General features: G+C 47.4%; 1 protein-coding gene across 1 annotated transcript in view; it reads left to right on the plus strand.

Annotated features, from left to right (window-relative positions):
• Positions 1 to 15,182, plus strand: part of brip1 (BRCA1 interacting helicase 1) — a 37,788-nt gene that overhangs the window by 11,469 nt on the left and 11,137 nt on the right. The window contains 7 exon segments of the mRNA XM_070433865.1: positions 853 to 985; positions 1,175 to 1,329; positions 1,593 to 1,761; positions 1,913 to 2,053; positions 2,365 to 2,526; positions 10,815 to 10,986; positions 11,207 to 11,328. Of these exon segments, the coding sequence (XP_070289966.1) occupies positions 853 to 985; positions 1,175 to 1,329; positions 1,593 to 1,761; positions 1,913 to 2,053; positions 2,365 to 2,526; positions 10,815 to 10,986; positions 11,207 to 11,328 (1,054 nt within the window).

Here is a 15,182-nt window from a genome sequence, read left to right on the forward strand (position 1 = left end):
CCCTAACCCCTCTGGGTAGACCCTAACCCCTCTGGTAGACCCTAACCCTCTGGGTAGACTCTAACCCCTCTGGGTAGACCCTAACCCCTCTGGGTAGACCCTAACCCCTCTGGGTAGACCCTAACCCCTCTGGGTAGACCCAACCCCTCTGGTAGACCCTAACCCCTCTGGGTAGGACCCTAACCCCTCTGGTAGACTCTAACCCCTCTGGAGGACCCTAACCCTCGGGTAGACCCTAACCCCTCTGGGTAGACCCTAACCCCTCTGGTAGACCCTAACCCCTCTGGGTAGATCCTAAACCCCTCTGGGTAGGACCCTACCCCTCTGGGTAGACCCTAACCCCTCTGGGTAGACTCTAACCCCTCGGGTAGACCCTAACCCCTCTGGGTAGACCCAACCCCTCTGGGGTAGACCCTAACCCCTCTGGGTAGACTCTAACCCCTCTGGGTAGACCCTAACCCCTCTGGGTAGACCCTAACCCCTCTGGGTAGACCATAACCCCTCTGGGTAGATCCTAACCCCTCTAGGTAGACCCTAACCCCTCTAGGTAGACTCTAACCCCTCTAGGTCTTCTGCTGCAGCCTGCTCAGGTAAGACCTCCCTCTCATCACCTCCTCCCCTACTGAAACTACAGCAGTGTTTCTCTAGCTGTCTATGCCTGGTGCATGTTTTTCTTTCTAGGCCAGCACAAGCACAACTGGTCTAATCAACCCGTCTTGGTTAAACATGTAATCAATACTTCTAAAGAATATCTTCACTAGACTTTCCTCAATATCAAACAGTATTTCTAAGATGGCGTCCTCTCACACTCTCTCTCTCTCTCTCTGTCTGTCTCTTCCTCCTGTGGTGTAGCTGGATGCAGGAGAGCTGCAGTGTTCTGGCTGAAAGGGAGTATGAGATGTCTTGTAAGGTGTGGAACGGCAAGGAGGTTCTGGGACTCTTCCACACCATGGGCATCACTGCTGACACTTTTGCCATGCTGCAGGTCAGATAATGTTGTTGACCACCTGGGTCTCCGCTCACCTGTCTCTCTGTCTCAGTCCTTGTCTTTTGATCTCTCTCACTTTCACCCCCTTTTTCTTTTTTGTTTCAAGGTTTGTGTGTTTAGAAAGGAGGTCTACAGCATCTCTCTTTTCTCTCCCCATCTCTCTCCCTCATCTCTCCCCCGGTATAGAAACACCTGGCAGCGGTGTTGGAGAAGGAGGAGCGAGTTGGGCTGGTGAACGGGAAAGAGGACACAGTGGAGGTCCCCACCATCAGCTCAGCCAGCTCCTCTGTCCTCAAGAGTCTCTTCATGGTGCTGGACTTCCTCTACAGGGATAAGAGCAGGTCAGAGGCAGTCTGTGAACAAGTCTTTAACAATCAGTCAATATTTGTATTGTCTTAATTGGAAAATGTGTATTGTAGTCAGGGTGGAAAAACAAGAGCAACACAAGAACATACTACAAAATACATTATACAAACACTTTTCGATCACTGACGAACACTTCTGTCGTGGTCATGTTACATTACATTACATTTAAGTCATTTAGCAGACGCTCTTATCCAGAGCGACTTACAAATTGGTGCTTACAAATTGTTCCCGTGGTCAGGTTTGCAGAGGACTACCGCGTGGCGCTGCAGCAGTCCTACACCTGGACCACTGCTCCAGATGTGCCAGATGCTCAGGGCTTCTTCGCCAGGCCCAACCGCCGACGCCACAGTGCCAAGACCAAGACCCTCGTACACACACTCAGCTTCTGGTGCCTCAACCCTGCTGTGGTGAGTAGCAGGGAGGATGTACTGTATACCGTTTATTTGGGGGGGAAAGTAGCTGTTACTCAAAAGTAGCGTATTATTATATTACTTTGAGCGCTGCATGTCCTAAGGGGTGTGGTCTTTGTATGTGTATGTGTGTGTGCGCGCGTGACAGGCATTCTCAGACCTTTCGGACAGTGTTCACAGCATCGTGCTGACCTCAGGCACATTGTCTCCTATGGGATCCTTCTCCTCAGAGCTGGGGGTCAAGTTCTCTATCCAGCTAGAGGCCAGCCACGTCATCAGCAAGTCACAGGTCAGTAGAAATCTCTGCCTTCATTTCAGCCTCTCAACTGATGTTCTGGGTGGTGATTTTATCATAGTATCCAGAAACAGTCTGATTGATGATTAACTATGCTCAGAAAGGAACTGGACTATGTAGCCAAGCAAAAAAAGCCCAAACCAATAAGATTTGACTGGGTCTTGTCCTTCATGAATTTGATCCTGACAGAAGGGCATCTTTACCCCCTCAATGTATAAACAGTCAAATCCTGCATGCTTGTCAGTTGGTATACCCCTGCTCAGTGTGTTCAGTCAGTGTCTGACGTGTCCCTGTCCTTCCGCCAGGTYTGGGTGGGTACGCTGGGCTCTGGGCCCCAGGGGAGGAAGCTGTGTGCCACCTTCCAGCATGCTGAGACCTATGCCTTCCAGGATGAGGTGGGAGCCCTGCTGCTCAGGGTCTGCCAGGCCGTTGGAAGGGGAGTGCTTTGCTTTTTGCCCTCCTACAAGGTAAGACCAGTCTCTTTGCTAAAGTTAGTTCGGGGAGGTTTGAAACATTTCCAATTGATTTTTGTTTTCCGTATGCAAAACCACTGCGCTGATGTGATTCTTCACTCACCACTCTTTCTCTTGTTTAAAAACGTCTTCAGCTCCTACCGTTTACCACCAGGAGGGGCTAGAGACCACATATTGAGTTTGAATGTTTTAATGTACTCTTATGCCATCCTTGCTGTGTATAAGCAAATTTGGCACAATTGGTATGAGAAGGAAGTTGAGTTAATAAGTAGAGTAGAGACATTTTGTTTGATTTCAACAGAAAGATGCATAAGATGTCGCCGACAGACATGGCAGCTCTGCTTCTGATATCACATTTACATAAGTATTCAGACCCTTTACTCAGTACTTTGTTGAAGCACCTTTGGCAGTGATTACAGCCTTGAGTCTTCTTGGGAATGACGCTACAAGCTTGGCATACCTGTATTTGGGGAGTTTGTCCCATTCTGCAGATCCTCTCAAGCTCTGTCAGGTTGGATGGGGAGCGTCGCTGCACAGCTATTTTCAGGTTTCTCCAGAGATGTTCGATCGGGTTCAATTCCGGGTTCTGGCTGGGCCACTCAAGGACATTCAGAGACTTGTCCTGAAGCCTCTTCTGCGTTGTCTTGGCTGTGTGCTTAGGGTTGTTGTCCTGTTGGAAGGTGAACCTTCGCCCCCAGTCTGAGGTCCTGAGAGCTTCAGCAGGTTTCCTTCTCTAGACTCCCGAGCGGTCTAAGGCACTGCATCTCAGTGCAAGAGGCGTCACTACAGTCCCTGGTTCGTAACCAGGCTGTATCACATCCGGCCATAATTGGGAGTCCCATAGGCCTGCGCACAATTGGCTCAGCGTTGTCTGGGTTTGGCCAGAGTAGACCATCATTGTAAATATTTGTTCTTAACTGACTTGCCTAGTTAAATAAATGTTAAATAGGGCCTCCCGGGTGGCGCAGTGGTCTAGGGCACTGCATCGCAGTGCTAGCTGCGCCACCAGAGTCTCTGGGTTCGCGCCCAGGCTCTGTCGCAGCCGGCCGCGACCGGGAGGTCCGTGGGGCGATGCACAATTGGCATAGCGTCGTCCGGGTTAGGGAGGGTTTGGCCGGTAGGGATATCCTTGTCTCATCGCGCTCCAGCGACTCCTGTGGCGGGCCGGGCGCAGAGGTGCATCGTGTTTCCTCCGACACATTGGTGCGGCTGGCTTCCGGGTTGGAGGCGCGCTGTGTTAAGAAGCAGTGCGGCTTGGTTGGGTTGTGCTTCGGAGGACGCATGGCTTTCGACCTTCGTCTCTCCCGAGCCCGTACGGGAGTTGTAGCGATGAGACAAGATAGTAATTACTAGCGATTGGATACCACGAAAATTGGGGAGAAAATGGGATACAATAAAAAATAAAAAAATAAGTTAAATAAAAAATTTAAATTTAAATAGTGTGTGCCTTTCCAAATCATGTCCAATCAATTGAATTTAACACAGGTGGACTCCAATCAAGTTCTAGAAACATCTCAAGGATGATCAATGGAAACAGGATGCGCCTGAGCTCAATTTCGAGTCTCATAGCAAAGGTTCTGAATACTTATGTAAATAAGGTATTTCTGTTTTTGAATTTTTATACTTTTGCAAAAATGTCTAAACCTGTTTTCGCTTTGTCATTATGGGATATTGTGTGAAGATTGATGAGGATTTTTTTCTATTAAATCCATTTTAGAATAAGGCTGTAACGTAACAAAATGTGGAAAACGTAAAGGGTTCTGAATACTTTCTGAAGGGACTGTACACTTGAATAATGTTTACATACTGTTTTACTCATGTTATATGTATATACTGATTTGTGTGTATTGTTGTGAATTGTTAAATACTACTGCACTGTTGGAGCTAGGAACACAAGCATTTTGCGACACCCACAGTAACATCTGCTAAATATGTGTATGTGACCAATAACATTAGATTTTGATTTGAGTGACAAAGGAAGAGGTCCTAAGAGTCCATATATGGTGAGCAGCTGTAATGTAGAGTTAATGGTTATCTCTTAAATAGCAGTAAGCTAACAAATACCTTACATAAAACCCTGTATCCCCTTTCAGTTAACCAGACACTTCTAAGGGCCCATTGATAAATACATGGTCCTCCTTTGTTTGTTATGCTTTCCTCCATCAATAATAGATTTCCATTCAGTCTCTGTCACCAGTCCACTTAGGGACCAGCTGGCTCACTCATGTCACTGTTGTCGTGTTGGTGCTCACACGTGCACACATACGAGAGTGTTACATGTGAAGGTTTGTTAGCGTTTTTGCATAGCGCTGCATACCTTTGTGTGGCTACTTGTGTGCCTGTTTAGTGTCTTGCATTGCACTCATTCTTTATGCTTATATACAATAGGTCTATGGTTTGTATTTGACCCTTTGGTGTTGTCAAAGCTCCAGTTTTTCCTCTAGCTGACTATCCAGTTGAGACTATATCAATGATATCAGAATATGAAAGGAAAGCTGACAGTCTCCTCTTAGGATCCAGTTTTGTCTCTTTCCCCTCTCATTTCCCCCCCTGCCATGACGCCAGGCAGGCAGAGACAGCCACAGAACAACTGGGTGGATATTGTGTATTATTGATGGCTATTTTAGGAGCTCTATGTCCTCTGTGCATTAATATTTAATGTGCAGACATTCGGAGCTTAAAGATGAAGAGATGAGGGGCTACTTGGGGTATTAATTGGAGAGTCTGAAGCCCTCTGGAGCCGGTGATGTGTGTGTGTGTGTGTGTGTGTGTGTGTGTGTGTGTGTGTGTGTGTGTGTGTGTGTGTGTGTGTGTGTGTGTGTGTGTGTGTGTGTGTGTGTGTGTGTGTGTGTGTGTGTGTGTGTGTGTGTGGGAGACAAGGATGGGTCATCTCCCAGGCTCACCTCTTGTCAGTGTGTCTGGGTGATGCCTATCGGAGAGGCTGCAGTACTGAGAGACGGAGGCCACAGTCACACAGTACTAAGATCACACAAAGGCCGTAGAGGCGTCCTCCTTCCCTCTCGGCTCTGTCTGTCACCCTCTGACAGATACACACACTCCTGGCAGACACACTCTGAATGTGCATACGCACACAGAACATACATTACAACTCAAGAACACACAGCTAAAGGTTCTCTCTCTCACGCTTGCACGCACACGTGTGTGTGGGCATACACACACTCTCATGCAGACATTACACACTCAGACATCTCCCAGAACCCTCCTGGAGCTGTGGTTTGTAGCACTTGAGCCTCAACAGCCCCCCCAGTTAATGCCCATTAAAACCACGGTACCCCTCTGCCCGCGCCTCGCCGTCTGGACGCACCGCTAGAGGAAAGGGACAAAACACACCATTGGGGGTTGAGAAGAGAGGGGTGGAGAGGTGGGTTTATTAAAAACTGGGATTTGCAGAGGTTAAAAGATTGCAGGGAAACGCAAGATGCTTTTAAAGCAGATTGAGATAAGGGCCATTAGGAGTGATGTCGCCTAGCTGTCTGTGTGAAGACGCAGCCGCGCTGGCGCCTGAAGGGGGCTGAGGATGAGGCTGGGGGCATGCTCTCTCACACACACACACACACACACACACACACACACACACGTCCGCCCTGCTGTCTCCCAGCCACACTTCGAGATTATTACTCAGCGTAAGGTGTGCGGTCATCTCTACAGTGTGTGTTTGTGGGCTCAGACAGGCACATATCCGTCTTTAATGTTCCAGCTGAGATGATGTTTTATATGGCCTTTTACAGTGGAAACAACTGCTGTTGTAGGCTAAGTGTTTCACTAAGCTACAGCGTTGAGGAGGCAAAGCATTAAAGGGGAGTTCCACTCAAACTATATTTTGATATTTGTTTCATTAGTCCATTGTTGATACAGTCCCAAAATGTTTTGCATGTCAGTGGTCACGTTTTCAAGATATTGGACTTTCAAGAAGCAAAGTGTCACCGTCCACAACATCATGATAATGCATTTTGCAGTGGAGTTTCCCTTTAGACCCCTGTCTGTGCTTACTAACAGCGAACCATTCTGGAGAGATTGACAACAAGAAGATCTTCAATGCTTAACTTGACAGCCCAAACTTCACTCTCGAAGTGTGGACACCAGGGGAGGGGTTGGGGTGGCAGGTGGCGCGGAAGCAGTGGTACCACTCTTGGTGTGATGGTTGCTGTCATATTTAAACGGCTGAATAATTCAAGGCTGCAACACGTCTCCCGTTAATGTTTAATTAATACTACCGTCGCCCAAGACCACCTCCATTATTTATCAGGCGCTAGGAGAACAGTGACGTGTCGCAACACAGCCCACCGACACTGGGGGGAGCGGAAAGAGGTGAAATATGGAGATTTTGGGGGCATGGAGGGAGCAAAGACGTGCGAAAGAGAGAGGAAGTCTACACTTCAATACCTAAGAGTGGCACTCGACCCTCCAGACCAGACAAAGTAGAGATCCGGCCCACTCTACCATGTTGTTTATGACCAGAAGCTGAGCGACTCGCACATACACCATACCCAGAAATCACCATGAATTATTCACTGTTAGTTGTGCCTGTTTGTTACTCTGAGACTGGCTAAATACTGTAGTCCTCCTCTTTCCATGTTGCGTGGACCAACAGCATCTCAGGGCTGCTGTGGAACCTTATGGCATGTTTTGAATGAGGGCCTGCTAGCACTGACCTGCTGGAGAGCCAGTGGTTGTGGACTACACATTGCCACTAGGGGCCGGGGGTTTGATTCCCATGTTTGCAACCTTCTTCAGTTTCTATTTCCTTCATATTTGTCTAAATTAAGTACAATACCGTTAAATTCAAAAGGAGCCATTTTACTTTGAAATGTGTGTGGTTTGTCCTCTGTGGGGGTGCGCTGGGTCCTTCCTGTCGTGTTTGTGCACCTGGGCACCAGCCGAGTGTGCAGATTGACATTTGCCATAGCGCTTCAGCAGACCGCCCCAGTCCGATGTGAGCCCAGTAGATACACCACCTCCCTGTCAGATAATGCCCTTAAATGAGTCATGGCCAAGTTACACACACACACCATGGCACACCATGGCGTCCTTCCATTCATACTCTCTGTACTACGTGTGGACTCAGAAACATAAACTCTACACAGGTCCTCTCTTTGGTGTTCATAGGTTGCTTGTACATAGTTCTTGCAACATTTCATTAGCTGTCATTAGCTGTTGGATCAGTTGGAGGTCAAGGTGAGCTGTCTGGCAGAGGAGACGAGCCTAGATGAATAGCTAGGTGATTGTCATTTGTCTGCCTGCCTTTCCATAAAGTAGTGTAGCACAGTCTCCTCTCCTAGACTTAGCCAGCCCTCCTTGTCTCCTCGTCTCCCTGCCAGGTCCCCAGTGTCCGGTCTGAAGTCACGAGCTCTGATGGTCGGCTACTGAGTAGCAACCTAGCGGTGCCAAAAGCCCTGGTCTGCCCTAGAAAGCCTATGTAAATTATGATCGCCAGAATGGCCAAACAAAATGTTTTTAGACGGGCGTTACCATGATCCTTTGAGTTTTTGGGGGGGGGGGTGCCATTCAGCCCACTGAGGTATAAGGTTCAGCGATATGGCGCGCTTCAAATTCAAATACTTCCGGCTTCATGCACCATCGGTTGCATAGGAATACGTGGATGACGTCAGCGCTATCACTAGCTACTGGTTTTAATGTCTATGCTCCCTGCCTATTCTCTGCCCTGCCTCGCCTCGTCGCCTTTGAACCCGGCTCTACTCAGTCAAGATTAAGGAAAATGTGCTCGTAATTAAATGGCAGCATCAGTCGGGGCAACAAGACACCGAGGGTTTGTCCCAAATGGCACCCTGTTCCCTATCAAGTACACAACTTTTATGGTCCGGGTCAAAAATAGTGCACTATAAATGGAGTAGGYTTCTATTTGGTTCACAGCCAGAGTGATGTTTACTCTTAGTGTCTGAGAGATAAAAGCATTAGGGACCATTACCCTGGGCCCTGCTGCAAGCCAAGGGGCTCCTGCTGGAGTGGCACTGACTGGATTGTATTTCACCCCCCGCTTTTATAAGGACTTTACAAATTACAGCTCAGGGAATGTAAACAACAAGCTCTGTACAAGGACCGTTTGTGCTGTTCAAGTGCATGTGTTCCTTCTGTGTCTCAAATGGGACCCTCCTCCCTATATAATGCACTACTACCATGTCCCATAGGCCTCTGGTCAAATGTAGTGCACTATATAGGGAATAGTGTGCCATTTGTGACGCATACCCTGTGTTTTAAGAGCCCTGGCTGGCCTTTTATTATTGGGTTACGCTTCCCTTGTTATCAGGTTACTCGCTGTTCCCTGGCAGAAGTTTACGTCGGCTACATAAAGAACAATCCAAGATGCTGACTACAGTGACCCAGACCATCAATTAGATCAGCAAGAGAATGAACTTCGCATGTCTCCTCTCCCCTCCTTGCTGGGAGCTTTTTCACCCTCTTTTTTCCCCCTCTTCCCTTCCTCCTTGAACCGGCCTCTCCTCTGGTCTTCCTCAAGTGCAGCATGGAAGATAATGACTGTTTTGTTTCACATCCTAAAGTACATAACATTTAATAATTCGCCCATTTTCAGTCAGGATTGGATCGGAAAGCAATTGTTCGGACAACCAGTTTTGTGGAGGAGTTGTGGTGGTTGACGAATGAAGCGGGGGGCCCTTGTCAATGTAACGCTGCGGCTTTTGTGAAAGTGTCGTGTTTTATTGATGCAAATTTTCCTGTTTCCCGGCCCTCCCGGTTGTTTTGTGGCGCTGAGCGAGGCGACCTGATGAAATACGCCTCTGCTTCATTTCACAATCACAGGCAGGCTGTAGCTAGTCAGTCATCTTGGTGTGCCAGGAACTAGAGGAACTATCCATCCATCCACGCGCTCGTAATGTTTCATTTCCCTATCTTTCACTGTGTTAGAGTAACCGACTAACTGCAAAAAATGTTTAAATACTACTACTTCTTTGTCCTAAACTATGTACTGCCTGGATGCTTTTTTGGTGTCGTCTCTGGGTACGCCGCTGTTCTCTGACAGTAACGGCACATTTACACTTAACAGGACAGTTGGATAATGGCCTGTACAAACACCCCCTCTTCTCTTTAGCTATCTCTCTTTCTTTGAATTTCTCTCCCTCTCTTTCGGTCAATCTCTATTTGTTCTGGTCTCTCTCTGTATCTCACTTAATAACATGGGCCAACGAGGCCTGTATGAAAACACCTTCCTCCATTTTAACCTTCCCACTGCTTCACTGCTCCTGGCTGGGGCCTACTACTCCCAAACCCAGCCCTGTTGCGAGAAGTTTTTCTGCTGACTACAAGACAAGAATAACTTCTACTTGACCCTTCGAACACATTTCCAAACCAATGAAGATGCTCTTTGATTGTGAAGCCATGCAAATAATCCGCTACGGTGGAGACATGACTAGATCTCTGCTAGGAGCTGACGAGGAGAGGGCTTTTAGATCAATGTTCCTCCCTGGAGAGACTGTGACTTTTTGCACTAACAGCAACAGCAACAACAGTGATTTTATTATGGATGGAGGAAGAGTGGGGGGGTTTAAACGCATCAACTTTGTGGAGGAAGGGGAGGGGGAAACTGAGCCACAGGAGGGAGAACGACTGGGGGACAGAGGAGCTTCCAGTGCCATCATGATGTGAACTTTGTTTCAGACTTTAAGACACACACATACCTGCAGTGTCTGGATGCCAAGCTGTTAGGACAGTGTACTGGACTGTTTAGCCCTGAAAGGATTCAAGGTGCCCCCACTAGCTCTGAAAACAGTTTAGAGTTCTAGAAAGGAAACCTGGAAACCTATTTCTCTGTGTGTCTTGTGAGAGGAGAGGTTGCTGCTTTTGGCTGGCAGACAAACCTCAGTATTTATGCTGCTATGTGAAAGGTTTTCTCAGGGGGGCTCTAATGTGGACCACGTTTCTTGGTATAATATGGCCATAGTTTTTTCCCTGTTTACTGTAGTCTCAACTCCTGCTCTGTTGCTTCATTAGGTCATTAAGACCCATGTGAAGAATAGCTTCCATCCCATAGTGGTGCCAAGCCTGATTCATGTTAGGACCAATTGATAGTTATTTATTTATTGGAAGGCTATGGCGTGTAGTCTTCAGGAATCTGCTGATAGCTGAGTTTTGAAAAGTATGCCATTTCTACCAGCCAACGAGTAAACAAATGAAGAAATGTTAAGAAAAAGATTAATTGAAAAGATATGAACAAATCACACTGTTTATTATTTTTGTTGATGCATCCATGAAGCCCTGCTCTGTTTGCTGGTGTTCTGTTTTCTTAGATGCTTGACAAGCTGTGTGACCGCTTGACCAACACAGGGCTGTGGGAGAAGCTGGAGGAGAGGAAGACTGTGATCACAGAGCCCAGAGGAGGAGGGAAGGGAGACTTTGATGAGCTGCTGCAGATGTACTATGATGCCATCAGAATCAGTGGAGAGTTTGCACGGGACAGAGGTGAGACTGGGCTGTCTCTGTCTCACTCGCTCTCTTTCTTCTTCTCTCTCTGTGTCTCTATCTTTGTCAGTCTGTCTCTCTGTCTGTATCTCTCTTGTGCAAGGGATTGAGCACCAATTGGTTTGGTGTTGGGTACCCTTTTAAATGTGGAAGAATTCTAGTCATATCTGTTTAGGACAGATGACTGGGTTGATGTTAGGGTTGTTTCTGTCCCCCCCAAATGGAGCTCTGCTGATGGCTGTGTGTAGAGGGAAGGTGAGTGAAGGACTGGACTTCACAGACAACAACGCCAGAGCAGTGGTCACCGTTGGCATCCCCTTCCCCAACATCAAGGACCTGCAGGTAAGAACCAGAGACAAGTTCTTGGTGGTGAGCCCATCAGGTCTGTTTCACAGCAGAGGACCCAGAGAGAAAGACCCCTGTTTACCGTTGTGTCCAGTCAGTCACATACAGGTGGAAGCGCTTCACAGAATCTGCTGGCTACCAATGTGTTTTCCTACAGACCTCCAGAGCCAACACTGAAAAAGTTCTGAACACACATACGCACACTGGGACACACACACACACACACATGCACACACACACACACACACACACACACACAAAGTGCATCCTCCATCCTCTTCTTTTTCTGGTGCTCTGTAATATAATCCCAAAGTGATTGTTCTGTCTGTCTTGAGCAGATAGTTTCTACCTTTGTCTTCCTCACCCTCCCTCCATCCATCCCTCCTCCCTCCATCCATCCCTCCTCCATCCATCCCTCCGTCTTCCCTCCATTCTTCCTTACCTTTTTGTCATGGCCCAGTGTTGCCTAATAAATCTGACTGTGATGCCAGCTTTCTGTGTACACAGTCTGAATTAAAGCACTGCAAACACTTGGAAAGTTTCCTTACAAGCCAGAATGTTGAATAATGTAACGTTTGAACTTGCTCTACCGGTTGTCTGTGCGGTTGGTCCTTCGGGGCTAAAAAATATCCATAGGAATGTTTTATTAAACCGACTTTTCAAACTGGTACTGCCGTGGAGATTTCTATCACCTTGTACATGCACAAAACCATGTAAACTATGCAAACCCCTGTAAGACTGGTTAGTATGCATGCATCGCGTGCGGGTACTTTCTTTATTGTGAGCGTGCCTTAGGTGAAGATGAGCAAATCGTGATAGCCACACACAGAGGCAGGTGGGTTAATAACACTTTTCTGTGGATATTTTGTCTCGTATTTACACCCAAATAAGGACGAAATCAGAAGACAATAGGTAGAGTAAGTTCAAATTAAGGTCAGTGTCGCGAGGCCCAGCATCAGTATTTAGCCTTATCGTGTAGCCCGATCGCAGGCTCCCTTTTTGCAGGCTACATTTTGAGTAGCCTTGGAGGGATGGGAGATGAGTAGGCTAGATGTGGCCGAAGGAAGGAGGGGGGAGAGAGAGAGAGCTATGGGCTCCTGGGGGATACTCATGCTGAGAAACAGGTTCACCCAACAGCACAGCAGATATTTTCTGATAAGTTCTCTTTCCTCTCATCTTTGGTGTAAATGGCAGTCCGCATGTCAGCTCTCTTGCTCTCTCCTTTTTATTTTTTTCTCCTCCTGGTGTGTCAGCTGCCTGTCCTGGCCCCAGGGGAGCCCTGAGGGGGAGGTAAGGTCTGCTAGCTGACCCCCATTACCAGAAGAGGGGACAGGACATGACACTAATGACTGTCAGGTCCAGGTCACTGTGACTGTTTGTCCCCACGGCCCCTCTGACAGCTACGCTAAAACAACCAAGCAGGCGCCGGGCAGGCAGGAAGCCACAGGTACACAGCAACACAACGCTGCCTCGGCTATGACGGGGATCTTAGAGGGGTCAGATACACACTCACATGCACGCATGCTCATATCACACATGTAGTGCACACTTTCACAACTACACTTATACTACACTCAAATGGTCTCGCTCACATGCCCACAGCCACAAAAGTACATATATTCTTACTCTCCCAGCTGTTTAACATTTATGCCTTTTATGGAAGCACATATCGACATTCCCTTCTCAGCACACGTTAACTTGGACTCACTGACCCTGTCCCACATTTCAAACATGTACCCCCTATAGCTTATGTAGACCCCTCATGTAGTGTGGACGCCTACCTTCGTGCCTAGACTGCTTTTCCCAGACCCAACTCTCAGCAAAACTTTAAGGTTTTAACCGAAGCACAGAGCAGCCCTGCGTTTACTAGCCTGTTATCGTGCCTGAGATCAAAGGTGAACTGTAAACAGTCCTCCACATCGAAAGCTCTGCTAAGCTACTATTACATTTTAATCTGCATCCCAAATGTTACCCTTTTCCCTATTTAGTGCACTACTTTTGACCAGAGCCCTGCACTATATAAGGAATAGGGTGCCATTTGGGACGCACACAATGTTACATTATACACATGTACAGTTGTTTTTTCCACAACAGGCATGTCTTACAATACACAGTCGTGTGTGTGTGAGGGAGAGAAACAATCCTCTGGTTCAACAGGCAATGAAAGGCCACTGATACGGCATCTCTGTTTGCTTAATGAGGAGCACAGCAGACATTTAAAGACACTGAACACTGTTTTATAGAGACCTGGTGTCTCTGCTTTGATACTTTATGGAGGAGGAGGACCAGACAGTTTAGATCCTATGTTGTTGAGTGGGAGACACTTTGGAATTTTGGTGTGGGGGGTGTGTATGTGCGTGCGTCCTGGTTAGGTGCTTGTGCATGTGTGTTCACGTCACACAGGAACACACTGAGGACGAGGCACCCAGCTGTCAGCTCTGCCACATTAGGCAGATGGAGCGCTCCATAATCTCACTGACAGGCACAAGATGGTTAGGACTGCCAGGGGCACACACACACGAACGGGTCCGCTCACCTGCAAACCATGCTTGCTGGTCAAATGTATGTTTTTAAGCATGAACAGGTAGCGGAGGGAGGACCGGGCCAAAGCGAGCGAGCGACTAGCGATCTCCTGACATTTTAACTAATCCCTTCTAGCTGGATGTTTCTTTCACTTTCAGGAGGAGATTCGCTAGAAGCTAGAATTGGCTTTTTCACATATGCATCCTGTCATGTCAGATCTGGTGTTGACATAGTGCAGGGACGTGAAGGGTGGGATGCTGAAATGGACTCCCATTGGATTTCGATGACATTGGCGGCTCGGGGCTACTGGCCATTTCCGTTAGTTTGGTGTTCTCAGAAGTAGATGCGTCAACCCCTCTGGTTGACAGGAGGAGACATCTCATCTCACCATACAGCCGCTAGCCTGCGCCTCGTGAGCCCCAATAACATGAGGTAGTATACATCTGGCCAGCAAGAAAATAGCATGGCTTACTGCAGGTCCATTTTGACATGGTCTAGTGAAGTGTTTCTTAATAAATAAAAAAGTGATCTAGTTCCTGCTCCTTTTTATTTGGTTCAGATCAAATATGTGTACTGAGTATGGACGGACTCATTCAGATTCAGAACTCTAATGTCCTCAGAGGCAATTCATCTTGCAGCAGTCATAAAACATATAACATCTAAAAATGGGTATTTACAAATAGGCAGGGTAAGTGCAATTTCATAGTGCAAGTGCTAAGTGCAATTAGTCCAACATTTGTTAAATTACAGAATTGCGTTCGGAATAAAAGGCCTTGGCCCTATTTTTTTAACCTTAGATATTCTGTACCTGCGTTCAGAGGGATGGAGCTGGTATTCAGGGTGGAGTCGATGGGAAGAGTCAACCGCTATTTGATTGGCCTTCTGGAGGGTTCTGCCCAGGTAGAGAGATGACAGTTGTTGCTGTTGCTGCCCCATTATTTTAATTATTTTATAATTATAAGTCCAGACTATCTTTCTCAACCCATTTTTCTGTGCAAACTTGATATTCCCAAACCAGCAGGTKAAGCAGTAGGACAGAATGCTCTCAATGAATGATTTATAAAACAGAATCATGATGGTTAGATCAACATTAAATAAGTGCCTTTTCCGTTTTCCATGTTGACGTCCAGTTATGACACATCATCTCTCCTAGGACAGAAAGCAGAGAGAGGGGAGCAGTGTGTACATGCCTGTGTCGTTAGGGGTCATGGTGCTCTGGGCTGTGAACACACGGCACCTGCCTGTCAGTCCCTGTTAGAGCCCTGTTCACCGGCATGTCCCATATGTCCCGCCCGTCAGACGCCATATGAACTTTTCACTTGTCAATC

The sequence above is a fragment of the Salvelinus sp. IW2-2015 genome, linkage group LG22, assembly GCF_002910315.2.
Source record: "Salvelinus sp. IW2-2015 linkage group LG22, ASM291031v2, whole genome shotgun sequence".
Classification (NCBI taxonomy): Eukaryota; Metazoa; Chordata; class Actinopteri; order Salmoniformes; family Salmonidae; genus Salvelinus; species Salvelinus sp. IW2-2015.